At 38.2% G+C, this 17,381-nt stretch overlaps 1 protein-coding gene across 3 annotated transcripts in view; it reads right to left on the reverse strand.

Moving 5' to 3' along the window:
- GABRB2 (gamma-aminobutyric acid type A receptor subunit beta2) overlaps nucleotides 1-17,381 on the reverse strand; it is a 135,930-nt gene that overhangs the window by 51,832 nt on the left and 66,717 nt on the right. For all 3 annotated transcript variants that reach the window (XM_074552344.1, XM_074552343.1, XM_074552345.1), the window contains exon 7: nucleotides 12,645-12,727. In XM_074552344.1, coding sequence (XP_074408445.1) covers nucleotides 12,645-12,727 — 83 coding nt within the window. The remainder of the gene's footprint in view (nucleotides 1-12,644; nucleotides 12,728-17,381) is intronic.

Here is a 17,381-nt window from a genome sequence, read left to right on the forward strand (position 1 = left end):
TTTTTGCACTAGTTTCAACAACTTAAAATGCAAAAATATGTGATTTAGCTGCAGACACACAATAAATAACACACAATAATTTCCTCATCAAAAGCCACTAAAGAGAACTTTTATTTAAATGTGCTTGATTAAATTGTATTACATTTATTTTGAAAATCAGACCAATTTTAAAAATTAGCATTTATTTTTGCATTTATTCCCTTAATCATAATCCTGTATGGTCAAACATTGGTATACTGATAGATTGAGAACTGTCAGTCAAGAAGGATTTCACACTGTGTACACTGAGGCACTGATGCCGAATTTAGGAAAGAGTCACAGGACACAGGATCTCCTTGAGACAACACAAAGCACCAAACCCTGCCTTGTCCAGATGGCAGCTGGAGCAGACTGACCTCACACCTTGGACATCTATGAGCAGCCATCAAGAAAAGAGTGGGCAAATTTTTGTCTGAGCTTTATAAATCTCTTTCAGCCACTCTGCCACATGGGTGACAGCAGAATGCTTCCATGGGTAAAACTCCATACACTGATGACATGTTTCCAAAAATCTGGAATACAAACCCCCTTATTAAATACTGGGTATCAGCACACACCAGCAGTAACAGGTTTTATGAGAAACCAGCAACAATCAGCTCAAAAGAGGCACAACACACTTCACACTGCGTGTTCCAGTTCCAACAACGATGACTTGAGACGGGAACATCTCTCATGCAAACCTCTTTAAGGGGTGAAAGCTTTTGGTTAACATTTATTTGATCAGATTTTAGTGAGAGACAAGGACTCTGAATCTCTTTTAGCTATGTTGACCAGAAAACTACATTGACATCAGCTGTTCCCACACACGCTACAGGAAATGGCACTGGCTTATTGATAGATGTGCCTTCTGCAGACAGCTGCAATGCAGTGGACAAAATCTAAGACAACCAAGGGGCTGAAAATAGTCCAGGTTAAAGTACACAGAGCTCCACATCAGCTCATCTGCCCTTCTTTGATTCTGTAAGAACAGATGTACACTATCTGCTAATTATCTTCCTCTATGCAACAGACTCCGATATTTTGCTCAGATATTTTTATAGCATACTTTGATATTTTTATCATGATTGGAAAAACAATTTAGATAAGGAAAGATCTAACTAAAAGGCTTGCCTAGTCATCATTCTCATAATTATTTAGGGCTTACATTCATCCTTCCTATGGAAGCAGTTTGCAATCTATTCTGAACAGCTCACTAGGGATGATAGTGCTTGAGCTGAGAGCTGAGCTTCTTCAAAGGTCAGACACTCATGGAATAACCATTATGCAAAAGCAAATTAGGAAATTTGGACATATATTTGTAATAACAAGGTATTGCCTCCTTTTTTACAGGCTGAGTGAATTTTTGGCTGGTCAAGAGGCCTCATGTGTTGACTTATGAACGTGTGGAGCCAACACTGCTGTATTTTCAGTCCCAGCTGGAGTCTCCCTAGTGAGCTGTGTTCTACCTTCTGGCTAAAATACTTGCCACAATAATCCAAATCCCTGAAGGTAAAGATGACTTTAAAAAGCCCCAAAAAGGAAAAAAAAATTTTAAAAAACCAAACAAAAACAAACAGTTGCTCTAGGTTGCCTTGTGTTTATGGAAAACATGCTGCAGTCCAAACCACAGTATTTTTCCCATAAGAGAAATAAAAATCACAAAAGGTCATTGTTTCTATCATCCTACTCACCTCTAGAGCAGTCATATTAACATCTCAGAATTCATTCACAATAACACTTTTCTAGTCCAAGAAGAAACAAACTCAAAGAAGAAGCCAGAGGAGCTGGACTTGGTGGGAGGTGCTGGCTAGTGCTCAAGCAGGAAAGACGTGCTCCAGCCCTTTCAAAAAAAAGCTCATCTTCCAACAGCAGATTTCATGCCCAGAAAAAGAAGTGCAGTTTTAATCAGCCTAGAGAGCTCCCTGTAAAAGCAAGCCATTCTGAGATATAAAGTATGAAAACAGGTTACAATGCTTGTTCATATGTGGCCATTACAACTATGAGAATCATCCTTAAATGATAATTACATCACTACTTTTACCATTTCACGTCTGGCAAAATTATGGCCATATCATATATAACAAGCATATTGACCTAATTTATCAAATATATTTTTAAAAATTCCTTAAAATCAAAAGCAATTTGGCATCCAGCCATAGAACAAAGTGTCCCTGAGAACAGCTTCAAGGCCAACTAAGAGCTAGCACAAATGTAAATATGTGCAAATAGGAACTCACTGTTCAGTTACAAAGACCTATCTTCAAAAAAAGGTGACTGAAAGTCTCTTCATGGATCACTCAGCAGCACAAGTTGATAGGAATGTGCACAGTAGAAATGCCACTTATATTTGCACCACTTTCAAGAATCCCCATCCAAAATAATATTTTAAAGTATATTTTTATGTGTATAAATAAAAATTAGCTGTCAGACATTCACACCTCACAGTCATCTTCTCTCAGCAGATTTCAAATATTGTCCATGTTTTGCTGTGTTCATAACTGCATTGCACTCAAAGAAACACACAGATATGAAAGTTAAAACCATTTTATTTTTTAAAGAAAGTTAACATATTTAGTAAGCACCTTGTACTTTTATAAAGCAAGCAAGTTTCCCACACCTATACAATCAATTCTTTAGTAGTACCAGCAGTACATAAAGGTTCATTGAAAGGCGAAAAGGGCAAAAAAGAGGAAAAGAGAAAGAAAAAGAGGAAAAGAGAAAGAGAGAAGGAGATCAAAGGGGCAAAAAATTAAAAAAAAGAAGAGACAGCTATGCTGTATATAGCACACTGTAGGGTAAAATGCTAATTTTGGACATAGTGAGATGCAAGTTTTTCTGCCATCATAGCAAAATGTAAAACCCAGTTCTTTAGTACCATCTTCCCAAAAATGAATAAAAATAGAGAGAAGTAAAAGGTATTTCTTCTTGAGCAGCAAGACAATAACTTTGACAGGAAGTCAGGTTGATTTTGTAGGAGAAAAGTGCATTTACCTATAATGCTGTTGAACTGGCAGGACTTGAAGAAAGTTGTTCTTGAAACCTGAAAGGAAAACAATAATCTAGTACATGTGCACAGTACCACCACTACCTACCTGTGCTACAGCTACATAAACAGCTTACAGCATAAAGGCATCACACTTGCACTGATGCACATCTGCTCCCCTGAACATTCCTGTTAGCTGTCTGGGGAGAATGAGAAGTTCCTTGGCATGAATACCATCACTATGATAATAATTCTAACAGGATAGGAGTTCCTAATTTTACTCTTTATATTACTCATTTTTGGTCTGCAAAGAAAAGAAGATAGAGAGGGACCATAGGTAAAATGAAAACTGTTCTGCTCTTTGTCTCTTTACAGAATTTTCTCCAGTTTGTGTGTCAGGAACAGGTTACAGGCTTCCAGACACAAAAAGCCCCCATAGGAATAAAATCATAATTCACAAGCAAAAATGTAACTTACCAGCATTTCAGCATCACTCAGGTTGTCCATGTAACATTCTGGTGCAGATCATTCTCCCACAAGTCAGCTGTGGAAGGGATGATTGTTCCACCAACAAACTGCTGGTTCCTTGGACTGCCCTGATGTTCACTGATGGGCTCCCACACAGATTCAGGTGCCTGCTGTGCTTTTATGGAAGTTGTTCCCACAGCAGCCCACAACAGGCGTGTTTGGCTTGAATAAAGCTGAGTCTGACACTGGACAAATGTTCACTTGTAATGTATGGTGACTGTCAATTAACTGTTTAAGGAAACAGCTAAAAGTGGTGATTTAACCAGGAAACTGACACATAAGTTTATGCAAAATCCACCAAATACTCAAATAATCAACTTTGGCACATCAATAAAGTGCCAGGATTCAGCAGAGTACCTGACTCCATCCATTGCAGGCTCCTCCTGTTAACAAGGTGTTACTTCCAGTGTTGCACATCATGTCAGAGTGGAAAGGTGTTTTCCTACACATACAGCCAAATACCAACTCCCACACTGTTTTTTCTGTTATGTTACCCTGGTTTTATATGAGGTTATTGGCTGGGCTCAGGTTACATCTCAAATTCCAGCTGCAGTGACACATCAGTCACCAGATGAGACAGGCTTGTCTGAAACGCACACAGTGGATTGCTCTGGAGCTGAAGAGCAGAGGTATGACATACCACAGGTTCAAAATCTCTGCATTTCCAATACATTCCTGCAAAACTAATTATAGCTGTGTTCCATACCCAATGAAGACAACGTGTATGTTGTACAGTCATAGAATACAGAGAATTGCCTTTTAAATGCATGTAACAATGAAGATGTTACCGAACCGAACATCATAAAGAAAATTCTGAGATCATTATACGGGGAAAAGAACCCTTATTTTGAGAGTTTTTAAACCATAACAAGCAGTGACAGACACACTTCAGTCTATATAATGGGAAAAGCACTCGTGTACCTGAACAAAGAGATAGGGAAGAGATTATACCACACCAGACTGTACATGGAAAAAAACTGCATTGTTAACTCTTTGTTAAATTACAAAGCTACTTGCACAGCATAGTGATTTATTCAGAGCATTCTCATGGAATTGTCATTCTGTTCCATGACTCAGAACTTTTTCACCATGCAGGTCACGCAGCCCTGAGGTTCTATTGCAGATCAGTAATGGTGAATACTTATTCCTGATGCTGTAAGGCAGATGTAGGATCCCAGGACAGGATAAATCAGATAGAAAACTTCAATTAAAATTCTTCACTGCTATGGTCAGGCACTGGAACAGGTTGTCTGGGGAGGTTTTTCAATCTCTGTCCTTGGAGGTTTTCTAGACCAGACTGGACAAATCCCTGAGTAACTTGGTCTGACCACAGAGCTGACCCCTTTTTTTAATAGATTTGACTAAGGACCTCCTGGGGTCCCTTTCATCCTGAATTATTCCTGAAGCATAGCTTGAAATGTAAGCACATATTAATCTACATATTGACTTCTCTTTCCTCATGTAAAAAGCAACATTAAAAAGCACGCCTTAATTATTGCATAAGAAAAAGGAAAAAAATAAACCCCAACTCTTTTATAAATACAACATATATGATAAAGACTATCATCTTTATTTCTCTAAACCACTTAGACATAATTTCCTTAATAAATGCTCATTCACAAAATGTTTTTCTGGCTACTTAGCGTAATAACAGTATTACTGGTGTTTCATTTTTGCTCAGAACAAATGCATATCATGAGAAAGTTTATCTAAGAGTTAGAATATTTCATACACAAAAGATACCTTGAATTTCCATCCAAATAATTTTGGACAGGGTGTCAAAGCCACATTGGATATTCTGAATGGCATAAGTATTAAACATTTCTAAAACTGGAATAGTTTCCCTGTGTAGATCTGCACACCAATGCAACTGGTGATCAATATGATCAGCCTGACTAGCAGTACCAAGTAACATGAGCAAATGAAAACAAAATTAACTTGTTTCACAAAGCTCTCATCACAGGAAGGTGTGATCAAGGGATGAAAATATTTTAAATTTTAACTTTGCCAAAGCTGCTTCTAATTGAGTTTCGTCTCTGTTATTCCACCAAAGTAAAATAACGTTTCCTAGACTTGTCTGCTTGGAAGGTCAACCTTTCCTCAACCCAAATCTAATGCCATAATCAAAACTAAAGAAGATCTCATTAGTCACTCTGGCTTCTACTTGCTGAAACAAAACCAATTTAAATGTTTTCCTGCTCACTGACCAATGATGCAATATTCTGCATTTGAGCATCAGCAAGAAAAAGTAAAGCAAACTTGGAGTTTGGAAAAAACTAAATCACCCAAACAAAAAAATTACAACCCTGCTGGAGAATATGGAGAATACAGCTGTTTCTTTTCTTTAACAAGAGCTAATGAAGAACATTAAGCTCATAGTTGAGAGATGAATCTCCAATTCCTATTCTAGAAACTTAGGACAAATGGACAAGTATCAGTGACCCAAACACAGAGCACACTCACCAATCTGGTGATCTGGCTTGCTCCTCAAGCAGCAAACTGAATTCTTGTCAGAGCAGGAATCTAATGAGTGTTGCCACATCTCATCCCAGCCCAGCTGTGCTGCCCATGGGGACACAGGGCACCCTTTGCCAGGGTGGGTAAGAGTTCATCCCATTTTCGTTGTCGTTGTTTTGTAAACAGGCCAAAATTCCTAATCAGATTTCATCTGAATCCACAGTTCTGCAGTGACTCAAATATTCATTTTCATTCTTCCCCCACTTAAGTAATTGAGCATGAGCTGAGGAGCATTAGCAAGAGCACTGGCATTGACTGTTGGAGTTGCTGCTATCAGTGACCAAGGGCAAACACAGATCAGACTGACACCAGACCCAAGTGCCCTCCTGCCCCTAGATGTTTTGAAAACTAATCTGAAAAAACTGAATTCATTCTTTAATGTAATTGATGAACAAAAGACAATTGTAGTTATATATAGGGGAAAAGCCCTCTATCTTAGGGTTATTTGTAATAAGGAAAAACTTTCTCTTGTTCAAATTTAATATAAAAGTCAAAATGCATTAAAAGTTTTAAAACCATTTGTATTTTGTCTTTTTGATTATATATGTTCTCCATATTCAACCACAGAATGAGAAGAAATGGGAAAAAAAGCACTTAAAATTAATTTCTCTGTGGAAATCTGTGTTGCTGGTATGGTCTGGGGCTGAAAGGCACAGATTAGATATTTGTATACTGCATTCCCTTTTAGATTTAACTCCAGGTAGCTTGAAAGCGTTAAGAGTATGCTGCAGAGCTCCTGTAGAATTCTTTCTTCATTTGCAAACAGTACATCACCTTGTTAATGCTATGAGAACTCCCAGGATGCAGAGACTGCTGCAAAGACTTACTGAGATGTAACAAGAAAAGGAAAATACTTCTCTCTTGCCTACCTTAGGGTAATAAATCTCCGGTGTTATTTGAGCAGAGCCTGAAAGCCCAACCCCCAGCTGGGTGTGGGGGTGTGTGTTATCAAACCCTACAAACACTGGCTCCCTTGTGCACAGCCCACCCTGATCATATGCACTGCTGGTGAGTCTGAATTTCCTTCCCCTCTTCAGGCGGCACACAAGAATCATCCACTGCTGGGGATTATTTTAGCTCTTCCTGAATCATCCTATCTCCACTCTGAAGAGGAGTCAAGGATTTCCTGTTCATTTTCAGTGTGCATTATGCCACTGAAATTATACCTTTTCTCTTCTCAGCATGCTCAGAATGAAATTACTGAAGACAAATAAAGAATAAAGTACCTGTCCCAAGGAAGCCACACTGGAAGCTGATGGTGCCAAAAAGGCAACAGACAGAGGTGGAATTCATCACTGTTTGTTAAACAACACATCTGTGCTCCACACACAGTGCTGTACAGGCTGAATTGGCACAGAATTCAAATTAGGAAATCTGAATATGGAGATGATGAACAAGATGAAAAAAAGGGGCACCTTGATAAGACCACCTTCTGCTGATAGAGGAATATCCTCTCTGCAAGGGCCATGATACAAAACAGTTTCAAGCTGAAGAAACAAAGGGGATGGAATACACATTATGTTTGATAAAAGGAAGAAAAAAATTAACAACTTTTAAAATTCTAGCTGTCAGTGTCCCAAGAATCATGTGTTTAGCTCTCTCCTTGCTGTGCAGTTGTTGAAGTCAGGTATTGCCATGGCATCCAGCTGTGCTGGGCACCCCACAGCTGGGGACTGCAGCTCCTTGCCTGGCATCAAACACATTGGCCTCTAACCCAGAAAAGCCCTGCCTGGTCAGCTCCTGGAGCTCCACCATTTGTCCCCTGTGACCTGATTACAGCTTTGATCGATGGCCAGAGCAGCCATCTGCAAAGTACTCAAAGCTCCAGCAAAAGGCTGCTTTGATTTCTTTTCAGCGCCTTCAAAGTACTCATAAAGTCACCTTGAGCACACAAAGATGACTTCTCTTTCTCTTGTTGATGAGATTTCACAGATGATCTGATTAGAAGGTGTTTGGTACTGGGCTGCACTGCCACGGGCAGGAATGACACTCTTTTTGCCTCCTTTTCTGGCTTTTTCCACATCCTCTTACTGAATGGTGTACTTGTATCTTTTAACCTAGTGTGCTTCTCTGGTGGTTTTGTCATGAAGTAGAAAAAAATTCTAATGGTTTCTGCTCTGAACACCTCAGGCTTTCACATAAATGAAATGTCCTGAAAACAATTATTTCTCATTCATCAGCAAAGATTCATCAGCAAAAATTTCCCCTGCCTGTCTGTGAGCGCTTTTCCCTGGTCAGTACAGCCACATGGAGAGCTCACTGTCTGCCAAGGGCTTGGATGTGCTGCTTTAATGCCACACACCATGGAAAGTGTTTCTGAGGAGAAACTCACCGAATTCTTATTTGTTCCACTGCAACAAAGAAATGGAAAAAAACTCCACTGTCACAAGGCAGATTCTGAATTTTACTCAGTATACCATAAATATAGCCAGGTCTAACATATTATGAAACAAGATAAGAAGGAATTGAAGTAAATTATGTGGCACCACATAATTGAAACAGACAAAGGTCCAGATGTACCACATGAATCTTGAATAATTGTGTTTAAGAATAGTCAAAAGAATCACAATAATTTCTGCTAGGCTGAGGATGTGCAATATGATATTTTATTAGTTTATAGGAATATGAAGTATTCATCAAATTGTCTTGTACTTCTTATTACCTTTGAGCTTTCACTAGTCTTATGGATGATTAGCTGAGACATTTCTCTCAACAGTTACAATTCCAGAGAGGCAGCAAACAGCAGAGAAATAAAATCATTCTCATGAATCATCAGAAACTCAGCAATACAAACTGCAGTGGCCCAGGTAGGGTGCAGAACAGACAGGTATTTACTGAGTCAAGGCAATATTCAACCAAAAAAGAAAAAACTCTGTTTCCTGCAAGTTGGGGAACTAAAAAACGAATATATAGGAAAATTAGTTTCTCTCTGGTATCATAACCCTGCTGTTCAGTATGTTGGAGAAGAACAAAAGAAAGGGAGAAGCAGAATATCTCAGAGTAGGCCCCCTTGGACATGAGAGCCCACAGGTTCAGAAGCATCTTAGCAAAACTGAATATTCAACAAGCTTCTACTTTTAAAGGACCTCAGATTGTAACTAGCTATACTGGAAAAAACCAGGATTTCATTCCTCAAAACTGATACTTTTTAAACTAATGGGGAATAGTCCTCTCTTATACTTTTAGCATCTCACTAAGACTGCCCTTAAAAATGCTGTCTGTTGAATCTTAATAGATGATATCACCCCCTCTATATCATGTTTTATATTTTTATACAACCCTTTTTCACAATAATTTCTAATTTGACAATGTATATTGATGCAAATCTAGGTTAACAAAAACTTGATATTGGCCACAAATGTCAGTAAACACTATGACATGTAGAATAAAAAAAGCCCAGGTATTTAAGAAGGCATTCAATTCTGGGATCAGTAAGAGAATGAGGAGAGGAAAGGAAGGAGGAAGCAGAGAAAGAGAGGAAGGACTTTAGAGACAGTAACATGTATTGAAACAATAAAAATACCATTACAACTCTAATGACCTGACTTGACAATAACTTCTTTTTCAAACAATGCATAGCTGAACTGGAATTCATAGTAGTATTTTTATAAGACTAACTGAGAAAAGACAATTAGTAAAGATAAGTAAAAGATATGTAGGAAATTGTACTGCACTGAAAGGTCATGCTCAATACAGAAAATGACTGTAAGCAAAGCTCTTCCTTCTTGACATTAATATTCTTTAGTATTTGTGTGTTGATGAAATTTCTAATGAAACAAAATCAGCAGGCATTGTCAGGAACAAGGATGATCAGAACAAATATAACAAGAACTGGATAACCTTGAGGACTGTAGCAATATTAAGAACACTGATTTATGTGAACAGTGTTATGAAATGCCAAGTCATGTGTTCTTAGCATTATGCAAAAAAATTCTTCAAAAAGCCAGCAAGAACCCACTGCTGGAAAATGAGCGAGGAAGGGAAAGACCTTACTGTACTTTTTGTTCCAGAAAAGACTCTCACCTGTGATATGCAGTTGTGAAGAAAGGCAGAGGTGGCTTTTTGAAGAAAGGCAGGATAAATGCCACAGTGTAATACAGATTTCATCTGGGACACTGTTCATGGTATTAGTTATTCCTAATGAAGAACTAATGCCAGTTTTGAATTTCTCTTAACATACTCCTGCATGAGAAAGCTAAAAAAGACTGGAATAATCAGTTTAATGAAATGAAGTCTATGAGAAACTGCAAGTGTTTTAATTAAATATGTTACGAAGGTCCCAGTAGGGTCAGAGAAGACACTGAATTTAAAAAAAATCGTAGGCCCAAGCAATGAATATTAATTTCATGCCTTCATAGGCATGAAAAGACCTGGGGTAGGAATTCATAGAATATATAACCACTACAAGAAAGCAGTGGTGAAACAGCCATCTAAGAGGATCACAGGAGCAAGAAACCAACCTTCTTCAGGCATGCAGCTTAAGCACTTTTTACAAGTGATTATGACTTCAGCACCTGCATTTAATAACTTGGACGGTCACTTTCAATCTTACTCACCCTGCCCATCTGCCTACCAGCACTTTTGCCTTAAGTGATTCATGAAGAGTAGACACACAGGTTTTCAGCAGGACAAAATGGTGTTTATGAAGAGCAATCATTTTCTGCAGCAGTCTGACTTTAAAGTGCTTCAAAACACAGTTCAAGTGTTACTTTATCCACATTCTTTAGTGGACTTTATCATTGCAATGACAGACAGGCTGGCTACACTTAGTATCGTGATTTAAATCCATTTTACCTTTGTGATGCTGCAACAGAGCTCACAAATCCCCAAATGACCTCTGCTCCAGGCATCCCAACTTCTATGGTAAATTCAGTTTCTACCCTCTCTATCATATGATGAGTATGAGTTTTCATACTGAGTTGAACAATAACTTTGAGCACTCAATACCTCAGTTTTTAGGATTGTTTCTAGAAAGATAAGTGATCTGCATCAAACCTCTACTCTAAATGAGATAAAAGAGAAATTTCAATTGACAAGTCCCACATTCTAAGTCTGAATGAGAACAAGTGCTCTCATTGAAAAGCAGACACACAATCTTCTGCTTTACCCAAGGACTGACCTGACAGGTATTTCCTGGGAATATTTTCCAGAGCAGGTTGTGAAAGGATGAGAGGAGGGATATCTACTTTGTGAATCCCAATAAGACTTAGCCATCTCAGCAATGCAGAGAGATGGCAAAACCTTGCTGGCCATTTAAACAATGCTGTGAACAGAGAGAAAGGATTTCCTCTGATTCTCCAGCTCCCCACCTTACACACACAATTGAAAAATAGAAAAATACCAAGTCCTTGCTACAAGGACAATTAAAAGACACTGTCACAGCAAAAATTTTCTCAATAAAAATCTCTGTAATCCTGAATTATGCCAATAGTTTTCTCACACATTATAATCAACCTTATCTATATATATATACTCACACTACCTATATACTGGTTGCATAATACCTGGCTGCAGGTATGAGATCCTGAATCAAATGCTATCAATGGAAATTGTACACAGAACTACAAAAAAGCCCAAACAAACTAGATTTTATCCACTTTCAGTGCCAAGTCCACCACTGTATTTGCTGCTTGTGAATATCAGTACACAGAACTCTAAAGATAGTCTCAACTCTGCTTACTTATGCATGGAAATTATTTCAGGCAACAGTGTCACAAGAATTTTTGCATATCTGTAAATTCCAATAAGATGAATGAAATTTGGACACAAATGCAAAACATATTCTTAAATGCTTTCTCAAACAGAAGTTCAGCTGTACCGAGTTCTTACCAGACTGTAGCAGAAATTAAACACAGAAATTCCACATATTTCATAATACAGAACTTATTTTAAAATTACACATACTTGTGTGCTGTATATTAAAATGTTATATTAACCTTGAAAGTTTTTATATAATCTTAATTGGAGTGTTAAATAAGGTGCTTGCAATATTGTCATTATAAAAGTGATCATGAATCTTTTTCAGAGAGAAGAGATTTTACTTGACAAGTTCCATCTATATACGTTCAATAGACAGCAGTCGTTAAATCAATATATATAAACAGACTGTTTACATGCTTTGAAAGTTTAACTAGAGCACAGTGGTTAGGAAAAAACCCACAAAACACCTATTTCAAGGACGATTCTAACCTCTTGCCTTCACTTTTAAATGGAAACAAGCTGCCACACAGTTCAGCAGTAAAGGAGGATAAAGAACTGATAATAATCCTTGTGCTCCTCACATGAACTCCAACAAGGCATTTGAATGAGACTTTTAAAGCTGTAAATTGTCTATAAAAACACAGAATAACTTCTGCTAATCCTTGTGCCACAAATTACTAATCCATCTGGAAAGCTATTTTTTTGCTTGTGTTTACAAGGATCTAAACATCATCAGACAGAAAGACAACGGGGTTAGTAGCATGTAAAAAAAACCAAAAAAACAAACAAACAAACAAAACACCCCTGAATACAAAACATGAAAAAACCAGAACTCAACAGAAATAAAAACTCCAAAGCAGTTGAGCAGAGAATAAGTAGGATTTGCAGAAGTACTTACAGCTTTCAATCTCCAGCGTGCAGTTCTGCTCATCCAGCGGATATCTCCGCAGGTCCATCATGCAGGCAGCTGTTGTTGTAATTCTGGGAAGGAAGGAGAAGAGTTTGTTAATGTGCCTTGTTCCAATCTTTCCTCCATCACACTGTGCTGAAAGAAGAATCTGTGTTTCTGCATGGCTGATGCTCAGCCTGGTTTTGCCTGGGTGCCATGTCTGCTGCTGGTGGGTAACCAGTGCTTGCCCTCCCAGCACAGTTCCCCTCAGCACAGGGGTTTTCTGCTCTGTGCTAAGCACAGCTGACTGGCCAAAGCACCTGGGGAGCCTGCTTCCACACCATGAGAAAAATGAGCAGCCATTTGTAAGAGCTTTCTTCAAGCTGCAAGGCTGACCAAAGGAATGAGCTCCAATTGTAAAATCCAAGATGATGATCTCCACAATGGGACCCAAGGTGGAGTAGATGGAGTGCCTGCAGCACATGCAGACACTAAGACATTACAGGATAAATGTCTTTCCAAGGTATTAATGAGAGATTGGGTGACCAACAGTTTTCTTCTCAAAATCCTGTGTCATGTATGAGGTTTACTACTGGCCTTTCATAGTAGATATTTGGAATGTTCAATATGAGTTCATAAACTTTTTGTATATTCTTTGTTCTGTTAAAAAGACTTCAGGGAACTCTTTCATTTGACAGATTTTATTCTTTCTCCTTGAATACCCAAAAAGCGTTCATCAGTGGCAGAAAATTACAGTTGCTTAGTCAAAATTCACTCAAAATTGACTGTAGCAATCATTCCTGCAATGCAGAAATTAACAATCTTCATAAGTATGTTTACTATCCTATCTTATTGGTCTCTTGGAGAAAAGGAACATCTTTTGGCAGCATGTCCTTTCTTCACTCCATGTAGGTGTACTCATAGAATTGCTTTGGAAAATATAATGTTTTTAATCAGGGTGTGTTACCAGAGACGCTTCACAAGAAAGTGTTTTGGAGAGGGACAACAGCACAGGGAGAAAGGCTCCTTTGGTGCCTCTGAGTGAAAGCATTCCAGCTTTTAACAAAATCACACGTGTTTTGATATCAAATGCAAATGGAGTAAGCAGCAGCACATATTGGTAAAAAATTCTCTTAGCAGTTAATAGTTGGTTCCTTATTTTTAAATCTAAAGAAAAATCAAAGAAATCACCCTGTTACAGTATCAATATAAGACTGATTATTTTGGGGCAAACTTCAAGAGAGGTGAAGTGAGACCAGAAAAACATTACAGCTGATGTTTTTTGTTGGTTTATGTTTGGGTTCTTTGTGGGGAGGTATGTTTTGATTTCCTCAGTACTTCCATACTTACCTGTATATTATAGTCAGGATTTTACAACAGTTTCAGTAGTAGACAGAGGAAAAGACAGAGCACAGGCTTACAGCCAAGGTTTAAATGCACAAAAGAGTTATGGTAAAAGCTAACCTGGTTGACTACTAAGTTTTCTCAGAGCTTTCTCTGCACTAAACACTTCTGCCCAAAGTCTACCAGATCCAAGGGTTCCACACAGAGACAGCCCCAGCCCGTGCTGCCCTCTGCAAAGTGTCTGTACCCACTGATGGAGTGCAGAACTCACAGTTCTCACACATTTCCAGAGGATTTCTGGTGCAAAAACCAAGAGGGGCCAAAGGCTGCAGACAGCTTGGATAAAAGCTCTGCAGGGAACATCAGGAAATTTTTAAAGGACACAATGCCCTGCACCTCACTAGAAAGTAACGGGGGAAAAAGTGGCATGGTAAGGAAAATGATTTGTAGAGCAGGGATCTAATCAAGTCAAAACAGAAGTTTTGAATAATGTATTAAATTCAACTTGCTTGTTCCTTCCTATCCATAATGCAAATCTATTGAAATAATGTCAGTACTCTGTCCTTTCCTCTCCTCTTACCTCCCTCATATTTTTAGCCTGGCTTCTCACATTAATAGTAAAGTAGAAAAAGTTCTCTTTCATCTTCATAATTAATTAAACAGCAAAACTACCTTTGGATAATTCTTAGTGGTTCCCAGTTCATGGTGATTAGCTAAATCAATTTACCAAAGCAACAAGAGTGCAAGAAATACCACCTTGTATTAAAGGCAAGAGACATGACCCACACCCTTTCAGAGAGAGGAAGAAACAGAAGTTCATTTTAGAAGTTGGGAATGCTTGAAACAGGCCCAAAGCCTCTCTCCCAGAGCAGAGCTGCTTCAATTTTCAGAGCAGGATTAAAAATATTTTCATACAGCTGGTACTAGTGCAAAAAATATAACATTGTGTTTTGCATAATGCAACCTTGAGAACAAACAGTGAAAAAGTGAAAAGCTTTTAAAAAAACAACAGAGTGACTCAAGGCTCTGCAGTCATTGGGGATGATACACAATACCAGAACTCAGAGGCACCACATGAAATGAAACACATCACAGAACTGTCTCTCTCATACACTCATCTTTTCATCTGTTGCTAAAGAAAGAGGAGCCTTGTGATATTTCATGATTCCTAACAATGAAAATGAGTTTTTTCATATTCCTCTTTTATGCACCATATTTTGAATGTAGACTGATTATGAAGCACCAAAAAAAAGCAAACCTTGAAGCACCACTAAACGGACTAAATAAAGTATTATGAAGTAGACCTAGAGAAAACTTCTTGTGTTAAAACAAGCACAGCTTCACTGCAAAAAATCTGCACCACAACTGACTTGCAGGGAAAGTAAAGTTTGCTGTCAATAATTCAAAATAATTCAGATAAACTCTGAGAAAACTGAAAATCTGCTCACCTCCAGATCTTTGGAGGATTTGTGATTCAAATAAGAATTGAAAATTCTCACTACTTCTTTCAGAGGCCAAATGTGAAGGCCATAAAGAACTTTTTTTAAACACTTCCAAACTTAAAGCGAGGCAGAAAATAATACCCCTATTATAATACTATCCCAGAAGTGCCAGTAGGTCTTATTTTGCAGTTCTATGCAGGGAACAGTTTTTCAAAATCCTATAAATTTTGCTTTTCTGACAAGTCCAAATATGATTTGAAATCCAAAATAGCAACTTAAACAGTTCTGACATCACTAGTGAAGGAAAAAGAGCACTGGAAGAGAGGAGAGCGATGCTAATGCCATGTGGAGATGGACAGAAATGAATTCCCTCTTGGAGCTGCAATGGCTTTGCAAAGCTGCGGAGAAAAAGCAGCAAGAGAAACTCAACTCTGCCCTGGGAGCAGCCCTGACCTGTAATTACAGGTTTACAGACTCACAGCAATGATGAGCAAGAGGGTGACAAGTTCAGTACAAAAACTCTGTCAACCCCTCCTCTCCTGTTCTAGCTCTAACAGACCATCATCCTATGGACTCAAAGAGCTGAAGCCCAGGAGGAAAATACAAAAACTAATTCTTTCTCTAAATGTATGCACATAGATGCTGTTGAAAGCAGAGTGAAATTCTGCTTCGGGTTTGTGTACCTGCAAGCTGGCTGACTCCCCATTAACAGCACCAGGAGCAATCCAAACAGCTCACAGGGACAACAGACTCAATCTCTTTATTGAGGATTTTATAAGAATTCTCTGTGTGTGGTGAAAGAGAGTCAGGAACTCTCTAAATTAGTTGCTGAAATAATTTACTGCAGCTAAACCCACTGTTCACCTTTGCTTCTTGGAGAAAGTCCTCGTGCATGACAGCTGGAAATACCTGTGACAGCAGCAGCCAGCAGAACCAATTTTAAATACCTGGAAATTCTGGGAACAAAACATCAGGGGGATAAATCTCTCTCCTGGGTGATAACATTGGATTTAAACATGTGTCAAGGTTGATAGACATAATAACAGATCTATTTTTAAATAAAATATATTTATTGCTAATTAGAGAGTTCACAGAATTTTTCTCCTGTTTATTCACAGAAAAGCTTCCCTTGTGTGATCGTAGGTAAAGAGTTGGCTGTAGGAAACTCCAAACAATAATGACATTTCTAAAAATTCAACATTAAATCTAAAAATTCAGCTACTGAATTTTTCAACTATAAATCAGCTATAAACTTTCAATTGTAAACAGCATGTGGAGTTTTATAGGAAAAGAACAGCTTTTTTATTGATGTTGATGTCTCTATTTGAGATGAAACAATATACACATGCTCCCGAGAACCTGTAATGTGCTCTCTTCTCACTACTCCTCAACATTTCCTGAGTATTCCAACCTAAGTGCCAAGAGCTCACTTTTTTTACTCCATCTGGAAGTAAGGACATGTAGATATTTCCCCCTTGATTTTGCAGTGTGCAATCCTCAGACAGTAAGGTGTTCTCTGAAAGCACTAAGTATATTTGTCAAAGCTGAAAGGCATAACCATAATACAAGTTAAGAATATGAAAGATATTACACTAAAACATGATCTAAATGTAATAAAAGAGAGAAAAAAGCAGCTGATAAAACACAGGCAGTCAGAATTCACACAGAAACTTTGACTTCATTAAGTTTTGTTGTTGCTGAGATTATTGGTAAAAGAAGCAGACCAGATTTTTAAAGGAAACTAAAATCTATGTGCCTCTGATCTTTCTTGGGAAGATGTTCTGCATTGCCCTGCTGAAGTACAGCCTATTGTGCCATCTGCATGCCAGAGGAGAAGAGTCCTGGAAAACCAGAGAATTGGGCTCTTATTTCATGGTAAAAGAATTCTGTCATAGAAGAATCAGAATTTTGCTGCAGGGTTCCATTCCATCCTCTGCTATATACGTAGCTCTATAAATTG

Source organism: Zonotrichia albicollis, chromosome 15, assembly GCF_047830755.1.
Source record: "Zonotrichia albicollis isolate bZonAlb1 chromosome 15, bZonAlb1.hap1, whole genome shotgun sequence".
Lineage (NCBI taxonomy): Eukaryota > Metazoa > Chordata > Aves > Passeriformes > Passerellidae > Zonotrichia > Zonotrichia albicollis.